The sequence below is a fragment of the Pteropus vampyrus genome, unplaced genomic scaffold (genome assembly GCF_000151845.1).
Source record: "Pteropus vampyrus isolate Shadow unplaced genomic scaffold, Pvam_2.0 Scaffold68, whole genome shotgun sequence".
Taxonomy (NCBI): domain Eukaryota; kingdom Metazoa; phylum Chordata; class Mammalia; order Chiroptera; family Pteropodidae; genus Pteropus; species Pteropus vampyrus.
Window position 1 is genome coordinate 6,988,163 of NW_011888849.1, and position 10,406 is coordinate 6,998,568.

The following is a 10,406-nucleotide window of genomic DNA, read 5'->3' on the forward strand; positions in this document are numbered from 1 at the left end:
TTACAAAACTAGATACTTTACTATAAATTAAATTTTGAAAAAGCCGAATCATTCAATGTAATCTACTTTATTAGTAGTCTAAAGAAGAAAAATCACATTAGCATGTCAATTGATGTAATTAAAACACTTGATATATACATCATTCATAATTGAAACTCGGCAAACTGGGATATAAAAAATTTTCTCAAACTACGAAAGTATATCTACAAGGTACCTACAACTAACTTCACACTTAATGGTGAAAGACAAAGCAAGCAATTAAAGAAAGCTATCAATGGAGAAAGGAAAGTCTTTTCAACAAATGGTGTTGGAACAAATGTGCATCCATAGGCAAAAAAAAAAGTGAATTTTGACCTCAACTTTATAACTCATATACAAATTAAATAAGAATTGATAATAAATTTTAAAATGAAATGTAAAGCTGTAAAACTTTTAGAAGAAAATCTTCACGACTTGGGGTTAGTTCAAAGTACTACCTAGATGTGATACCAAAAGCAGAACCCATAGAAGAAAAAAAAATAAAAATTGGGTCCTATTGGAATTATACATGTTTCTCTGTGAAAGACACTATTAAGAGAATAAAATGACAAACTTTAAAATTGGAAAAAATATTTGAAAATCATATATCTGACAAAAGGCTTGTAGTAAGCCTATAATAAAAATATCAAAAATCAATTAAAAACTATTTTAAAAAATAGACAAAGGACTTGACTAGACAATTCAACAAAAGATATAAGGACAATAAATATGCACATGAAAAAGTTATTTAATATCAATAGTCATTAGGGAATTGCAAATTAAAACCATGAGATATTGTTGTATGCTTACTAGAATGGCGTATACACACACACACACACACACACACACACACACACACACACACACACACACACAAAATGGTAAAGCCATCCTTAAAAACAATTTGGCAGTTTATAGAGTTAAATGAACATTTACCCCATGACCTAGTAATTATACTTCTCAATTCATAATTGTTCCAAACTGGAAATGTCCTTCAGTGGATGAATACATAAACTGTGGTACATTCATTCAATGGAACATTACTTAGCAATAGAGAAAGTGAACTTTTATGTTATACAACAGCTTGGATAACTCTCAAAGGCATTATGAGTAAAAATAGCCAATCTCAAAAGGTTAAACATTTTATCATTTCATTTACAAGAAATTCTCAAAAAGTTAAAACTAATGTGATTCTGAACAGACTAGTGGTTTCTAGGGGTAAGATTTGGGGTAGGATGTGACTATAAACACATAACATAAGGGAATTTCTTGAGATGATGGAATCATTCTACATCTGACTGTGGTGGGAGTTAGACAAATCTATACATATATTTAAATTCATAGAACTATCTTTCAAAAGAAGAAAAAAACTCAATTTTACTATATGATCATTTAAAAACTACACATATTTCTAAGCACTGGTAAAGAACAGTAAAAAATATAATTAAAAATTTATTTTTACATTAAGTACCTAGTAATTAACAAAAATGTTCAAATTGCTTTAAAATTTTTTATATAAGAAAACTAGAATGAAGAGCAAAAGACCAAAATGGACAAAATATTTGAAAGAAAAAGAATATACTGGGGAAGGGTTACTTTAGTAGATATCAAGAATTATTATAAGGTTAAGGTAATAAAGAAAATGTGCCCCTAATTTTACTGTAAATTAGATAAATATATCAGAATAAGAAAATAGTGAACTTATATAAAGATACATGCCTATATGGAAATTTGATTTATGGCAGATTCCAAAACAGTTGGTTATTTATAGGGAAATACATAAAATTGAATCCTGCCTGACCTGACATAATAATCAAAGGTAAATTCCAGGTCTGAATATGAAGGAAAAATTAGGGGAAAAAAGACAATTGGGGGAACACTTTTATCATCTTGGGATAGGAAAGATTATTTGAAATTTATTAAGTACAAACAATGGAGGATAACATGGTTAAATGTGATTACATTAAAATTAATAACTTTGGTCAGCCATCATAAAGATAGTAAAAGACAAACCACGGCTATGTGAATGAATGAAAAAAGTAACAGTTCAATAGAAAAATAGGTAAAAAGCATGATCAGGAACATCTATAAAAAAGAAATAGAACTGATCTGTAAAATAATATAAAAAATTCTCTACCTCCATTAATAATCAAGAAAATGCCCCCTAACACCTACCTTCTTTTGCAAGTGTTGAGGACAATATAGTACAATATGAACTTTTATACACTCATACTGTAGGAATGTAAATTGCTGTGACCTCTTGCACCAAGAATAAGTCAATACGTAATATAATTGAAGATATATATACTTTATAACCTTGTTCTTCATTCATAAGTATTGATCCTAGTGTAACACCCATGGACACCAGAGAATGTACAAAATGTTCATAGTAGTTGTTAAGAGCACAACAAAACCAAAATAAAACTGTAAAATAAACCTGAAGAAGTGCACATTTACATCTACAGATGGAATAATAAATTATATGATATTCATACAGAGGGATAATATATTAACATGGATGACTTAAATAAATCTGAAGTAAAATATTGATTAAACAAAACAAGTTGCAGAAGAATATGTGCGCCATGATATTATTTATATAGAGTTCAAAACCAGGCAATTGGTAATTTTTAGATATATATATAAACTTTAAAAACAGGAAATTATATTATATTTATACATGGAATGAGGTGTGTGTACATGTGAGTGCATGTGCACACACACGTTAAATTAGAAATTTTACAAAGAGAATCATGAATATAAACTTTACCATATGTTTTGGGGGAGAGAGTGGGACATGTGATGGAGAGATATTCTAATTTACTGCTGTGTTACACAGAAAGTTCAATTGTGTTACACAGAAAGTTCGATTGTCTAACCAGACTCATCAGAATTATAGATCTGACCCCCATCGAATATAACTAATGATTCAAAGAATGTAGATGCACTTTAAGGTCAGAAAAAATTTTTTCCCTGTACATATAACAAACTATCAGATACAGCTCCTAAAAGTGTTCTTCTGCATTAGGAGACATTTTGGTTTTGGAAAAACAGTACCCATTTTTGAGCAATATGTGCAGAACATTGTTTGAAAAACTAGATGCTTTTGGGACTCTTCAGTTTTATAATCTATTAATTACACAGTTGAGAAAATGCTTTGGTTTTAGGCCTCCTCAGTTAGGTAGGAAAATGCTTACCAGTCTAACCCTTATTCTCCAGCGGGTCTGCCCCACACATCTGCAAAGTCCAGATTTATTTACAATAGACATTACTTTGTTTATAAAACCTGTTGAATCTGTACTAAAACATTTTGTTTTTGAATTGTTTTTGGTTAAACGTGTTTGTCCAGCACATTCATATTTTTCATTGAAGATTTTGGTATGCAAGATTAATTTGAGTGTCCTATTTAAAATATCTAATTTCTATTTTGATCCTTAATTTTAAAAATTATATATGGTTTTAAACAGTAGTTTCAAAATTTTAAGTTACAAGGTCATGCATGTCTTATAGAAAAAGTAATATATAGATAAGTTAAAAAGCATAAAAATGCACACCCTTTATTTAGCTAGAACTAAAAGTAATTAATCTTCTAAATCACATTTTATGGCAACAATAAAAAAGACATAATAGTGATACGCAATAATTATTTTACAATAAAATGCATGAAACTTCTGAAATAAGAAGTGAAAGAAATAGAAAGGGGAAAATATGAAAAAAGCAACTGAGTTTTGGGGGCATTTATCAAGAGGATACTTTTGATAGATTTTCTCATTTAATTCACACACACACACACACACACACACACACACACACACACTTCTATGATAAACCTTCCAATTTTTTGACAAGGTGGCCAAGTAACATGGGTTCGAACAGACTGAATATTATCTTTAAGGCTCTATAGCTAGTCCCTTTCCACAGCACTGTCTATCATAAAGTATTTGTGGTTTCAGTGAAAGGAATAAGAATACATGCCAAGGATAGAAAAGCTAGCTCTGTATATTTAACTTTATTCTGAACTTTTTCACAATTAGAGATGCAAATGTTCATGAGTGCTATCTTTGAATATTTAGAATGATTTATTACATATACAAAGAAAAACTATGGAAATTACAACTTTAAAGGAAATCTTTATTCTTGCTCTTTGAGCTGCTTATCTTTTCACATATGTGAATTATTCAATTAGTTTTTTTCTCACATTTATCATATAAGCAGAAAGTGGTTTATTAACTCATTTTTTATGTCTATGTTATTGCATTTCAGTAACATTTTTTAAAGAACATTTCTCCATGGCTTACATAAATCTGTCATTTCGAATTTCTAATTGTATTTTATTAACCAAATGGCAAATGTACCATTGTATAATATGTCCTATATCTAATTTTGAATTAATGATCTTATAATATATTATACCTTAGACCATGACTTTTTGTAACAACCAAGAGGAAGGACAGAAATAGTTTTGTTAAACTGCCTTATTGAGCAGATGAGAAAGCTGAAGTTCAGGAAGACAATATATCAATGTTGTCAAAGTTTGGTCTGTAGAACATTTGCATCTAACTCACCTGCATTAAACTTTTGAAATGCAGATTCAAAAGACCCATTAAATCCGAATCTCAGGAAACTTTATTTTAAATAAGAAGCCCCCCGCCCCCACACACACATTTAAGATTCATTGGGCTGGTATATTTCTATTCACATCTATAAAAGCCTTATCAGCATGCATATGATCATCTCTGTAATATAGCTTAGTGGTAAAAACTGCATTCCCAAGGTTTTGAAACATTGTATAGAGGAGTAATCAAGTGGATCAATGGAGAATAATAATTAAATTCCCTCCACCTTGCACGGACCTTCTTAACATTTATAAAAATTCTGGTCTTTGACATGCAATCTAAATTCGAAAACCTAAAACATTATATTTTTAAATGTTTAAGTGTCTGGCATTGTCTCAAAAAATTAGTTTTTCTACTTTATTTTCCAGTCAGGTATATTTTAACTATTTAATCTTTCTGGGGAGACATAACCAATATTATGAATATCAGTAGAGCTGGAGGGAGAAGTGAATTAACACAAAGGTAAAATTTATTGCATTTATGTCTGTATCCATACAACACAAACATTACTACTTGTCTTTTGTGGTCTATCATGTAAGTCACAAGTCCTGTATGGGGCAAGTTACACTCAGTCAGGAAGCCTTTCTGTTCAAACAATTTACAGCTATTTATTAAGTGCTTATTATAAATTGTAGACAGTGCCAAAGAAATACCCATTTCCTTGAAGAGCATATTATTATTATGAATTAAAAAGACACATATATAATTATATGTTTTGAAAAAGAAATCTTGCTGAATGAAACGTGTGGATCCTGAGGACATGAGAACTAAAGTCGTTTGGAGACCTGCAGGAAATCATCATGACAATGAGACTGGCTTTTGAGTGAAGGGTAGATTTTTCTTAAGGAAAGAGATAGGCATGTCTTAGAGAAAGTGGGATGTACATGTAGAGGTGTATAGAAATGTTCATTGCAGCAGAAAAAGTGAAAACATAAATGTACATATATAAGGAAATGAATACATAAGTATATTTATAGAGTGGAAGAAAGCAATAGATGACTATACTTATATCTAATAGCATGGAATTAATAAAATAGTCTTAAGGGAAAAATGTAGTCACAGAATAATACGTACCATATTGTGCTATTCATATATTTTAAAAACACATGCATTTAAACACATAAAAAAGGATTGGAGGAATGTTCACTAAATTTATTATAGTGGTTGCCTCATAGGAGGTAGAAAATAGGAATGGAGATGAGGATTAAGTGAAATTCAAATTTCTGAATAGTTTATTATTTCTTGAAAATAACTTGAAATTATAACAAAATATTTAGAGGTCATTTCTTGTGGTTTGCATGGGAATTTGTGACATAATGCTTTGGCTCCTTTAGTGATAATAAACTCATTTTTCATAAAAAAATGTTTTAAAATAAGAAACAAGAAATGGAATGAATATTATTAATTAGTTATTAATTTATTTGGTTTTCCAGGATATACAGTGGATATAGACTTTCATTTTTTCTCTTCGTAGGTAAATGTCACTCGTGAAGACTCACCAAGTGAAGACCCAATCTTTCTTAGAACTTTAGGAAAAGGAGATTGGTTTGGAGAGAAAGCCTTGCAGGGGTAAGTAGATCACATGTTACACAGGTTTTGGCTGAGTACTACATAAATGCCTGTCTTAAGTATTGAGCTTCTAGCAAAATAGGCTCTTTAGACTTATCCTAATAGCAGATATGGACCTTTGATGATCATTTTTATTTATTTCTACTGGTTTTGCAATCCATTTATATAGGCTGTGGGATTGATTGGTGGTTAGACATATGTGATAAATCATTTTTATATGAATAGGAAAATTTCTCAGCTTTACATTTCTTAACTGCAATCTCTATACTCTAAAAGAGAGAGAGAGAAATCTCTGCTAATCTTACTTTGTACAACGGTTTTACTAAGAATCATAGGAAAATGGTTGGTTGAGAATTTAGAAATCCCTAATCCTGATTATACAAATGACAGATCAGGAAGCAATAAAACCATTCTGTGACTCATTTCTGGCTGGTTGTTGTCTTTACTGGTCATCGTAATGGAGGAAGTAGACGTGAAGGTAAGGAATATCCAGATTTACTCCAGATGTGCTCTAAAGTCTGGCCTCAAGGTCACCAAAATTCCACTTGGAAACTAAGACCTCAAGAAGCAAGCACTTGAGTCGTTTTTGTTTTTATTTTCCCCATATACTGTAGAAGAAAGACTCAGTCGACTTTGTACCACCCGTCATACAGAAGGCATGACAAATATGACAAGTATATTTGGGTATTCTACTCTTGTTTTCCAATAACTAATACATCTCAATTATCAATATATATAGATAAAACTTTTCAAAATACAGTGCTTTATGTATATAAATCAGTTGAATAACAAATAACCAATAAATGTATATTTTTGCACCAAATTCCAGGTATAGAAGTGTCTACTAGAGAGAAGCAGCAGTGGAACATAATTTATTATTAAAATATTTTGGAAAAGTCAGTTTTACTTCCAATTCAAATTATACCTTTATTATAAAATCACATTATAAACATTTTGCTTAAAAGTTCTATAAAGAAATAGGTTAGGGAGTTTTTATTGTTAAGCCACAATCGGATTCCAGGTCTTATTTTTTTCTTACTATTTCACAGCTACAGAAATGAAATAGAGATATTGATAAGTCGTCTTACTCAGGCCACATTATCTTATGAAAATTCAAAACTAAGTGCATTTGACTTTTTCTTTTACTGAGCTCATTTGATCCTTATCTGATAAGCATGTACTTACCATTTGATTTTTCCAGTGGCAAAGTTGGAAGAAATATCGCGTTTGATAGAGATGCACAAAAGAATGCAATAAACATTATCTTCCTAGTGTAAAATGTACAAACATATCATTTGTACTTGAATCTTTCTTTCTCTTGATTATTATGTATAGAGAAGATTCTAGAGAATAATATCACTTGATTTCATTGGTTTAAGATTAAATACATCTTTGAAAATTGTCATTTTCAGCAGAGACAAAGACCCAGAAACATTTTCTCTAATATTTGATGGGATCATAAGTGAAACATAAAGCATAATTGAGAATTGACAGATTTTCTTTTGTAGCTTATTGTCACTAAATTTTGGTGTCAATTAAAGCTTTTATGGTGAAAGAATTTATCTCAAGAAGTGACCTTGAGGATATGGTTTATGGAAAGTTAGATTATTCTCTGATATCAAAATTTAGGTTAATAGTATTCCATCTAAATCAAATTCATTCCAGCATAATCCTTATTTTTGTGAACTCATGCTAAAACTCTCTTTTGCACATATTCAGCCCTCTACACTGGCGTCTCTGCACCCCACCCCCACCATTTTTCTTAATACCCATCCCGTCTGATCTCTCTTTCTCTTTTATGTCTTTTCATATCATTTTGTCACTACTCAACCTGCTTATCACTCTACTCTAAGTCTCCTCTTAAATGTCACCAGGGATTTGCTACTTAAATCATGAAATGGTCTTCTCTATGTTTATTTGACTTCACTTCTCAGCCACAGTTCTACACTGCTTACTGTTCTTTCCTTCTTTAAAGTCCTTATCCTTTGAGACCCCTGTAATTGTTAGCACTCTTTAGAATTTTTCATTTCATTTTCTAAAATTTACCAGTCTAGATCTCTCTCTATTACAGACATCTTGGTATACTTTCAGATCTATGACTACATATTCTCTTGATGAAAATAAGTCCCAGATATTTATATTCTGATTTGAGTTTAGCATCTGGAACATTTCAGATACTTCATATGTATATAATGAATGAACAAATGAATGAATGAATGAACAAATGAGCCTCTCTAATGATGCCTAATCCTGAGATCGCTTCTGCCATTGATCACTTTCACTACTTGAATTTGTTTGATGGCAAATAAGGATTCATGAACTTACTTGACTATAGAGGGCAGGCTGGTAATGTAAATGAGTAAATATAAGGTGAGTAAAACTGGTGGCAGAATAGAAAGCTTTATATAATGAGGATAGCGTTTACTGAGCTCCAGCTCATTGCTACGCCTTTTTCTTAAAAAAAAAAAAAAAAAAAGCAGAAAAAAACTAGGTTTAAAATATTACATAAAATTTGATTTTGTAACTTGATTAAAAAAAAAGGCTCTGTAAGCTATTAAAGATTTGACTTATGAGCTGCCATTTTGTGATTTCTATCAACCAGTTATATCTCTTTAAAACTCTGAACTAGATTCAATTGAAGGAAGTCTATGAGGTTAACCCTTCTTGATTATTTTCTTGTTTTGATTTTTCGACATTAATGCTTTGATGTTCTATGTCTGTGACCTGTTTTTTTACTGTGTCTCTGTATTCTTTTTTAATCTTTTCCTTGAATTTTAATGTTTCACATAATAAATTCCTATTTTTTTACAAATCAGTTTGCTTTGTTTCACTTGTTTCACTTAGTCTCACTTTGTTTCACTATATTTCTCTAAATGTCTTAAAAATTTATGTAACTTCAGGATATAAAGCCTTTGGGGCAGCTGTATATCTTTTTGGGTAATAGCTATGCTTCTTTGCAAACTATATGATTTTTATACTTGGAAGACAAATTTTGTAGTCAATATTCTCTGTGTACATAACAGCATTTCAGATTGTTTTCTCACAAATAAAATTTATATGTACTGGGAATTTTGTTTTATTTTCCTGAGGATGTTCTGAAGAGTATTAAAATATTTATATATTGGTAATGTAGAAATAAATCCTTGACTATTCTTTGTATTTTTAATTTTTAACAAACTTTTTAGTTTAAATTTATCGAGGTAACATTGGTTAATAACATTATATAAATTTTAGGTTTACAACTTTACAATATGACATCTGTATTTCCATTGTGAACTGACAACCCAAAGTCTAGTCTCCTTCTGTTACCATGTATTTGACCCCGTTTAACCTCTTTATCCTCCTTACCCCCATTCTTCTTTGGTAACCACCATTCTATTATCTGTATCTATAAGTTTGTTTGTTTTGTTTGTTCACTTGTTGCTTTTTGTTTTATATCCTACACTAAGTGAAATCATACAGTTCTTGTCCTTTTCTGTCTGATTTATTTTACTTAGCATGATACTTTCAAGATTCATCCATGTTGTAGCGAATGGCAATATTTAATCTTTTTTATGACTGACTAGTATTCTGTTACATATATGTACCACATCTTTCTTATCCAGTCATCCATCAAAGGTCTCTTAAGTTGTTTCCCTCTCTCGACTGTTGTGAATAATGCTCCGGTGAACATAGGGGTACATATATCTTTACGAATAAATGTTTTCAATTTTTTGACTACGTACCCAGAAGAGGGATTGCTGGGACATATGGTAACTATATTTTTAACTTTTTTGAAGAAACTCCAATACTGTTTTTTATAAAGGTTGCAACAATTTACATTCCCACCAGTGGTGTGCAATGGTTTTCTTTTCTTTACAGAAATAACACATGTTATTTCTTCTTATTGATAATAGCCATTCTAACAAGTATGAGGTGGTACCTCATTGTGGTTTTGATTTGCATTTCTTTTATAGCTAGTGATATTGAGTATTTTCTCATAAATCTATTAGCCATTTGTATGTCTTCCTTGGAAAAGTCCTCTACCTACTTTTTAATTGGGTTGTTTTTTTGTTGTTCATTGAGTTGTATTAGTTCTTTATAAATTTAGGATATTAGTATCTTATTGGAAGTATCATTTGTAAATATCTTCTATTCAATAGGTTGCCTTTTTTTGTTGTTAATGATTTATTTTGCTGTGCAGAAGCTTTTTAGTTTTGTGTA

At 30.5% G+C, this 10,406-nt stretch overlaps 1 protein-coding gene across 1 annotated transcript in view; it reads left to right on the top strand.

Moving 5' to 3' along the window:
• PRKG1 (protein kinase, cGMP-dependent, type I) overlaps window positions 1–10,406 on the top strand; it is a 1,084,330-nt gene that overhangs the window by 872,432 nt on the left and 201,492 nt on the right. Inside the window, exon 7 of the mRNA XM_011361647.1 lies at window positions 6,109–6,203. Within this exon, the coding sequence (XP_011359949.1) occupies window positions 6,109–6,203 (95 nt within the window). The remainder of the gene's footprint in view (window positions 1–6,108; window positions 6,204–10,406) is intronic.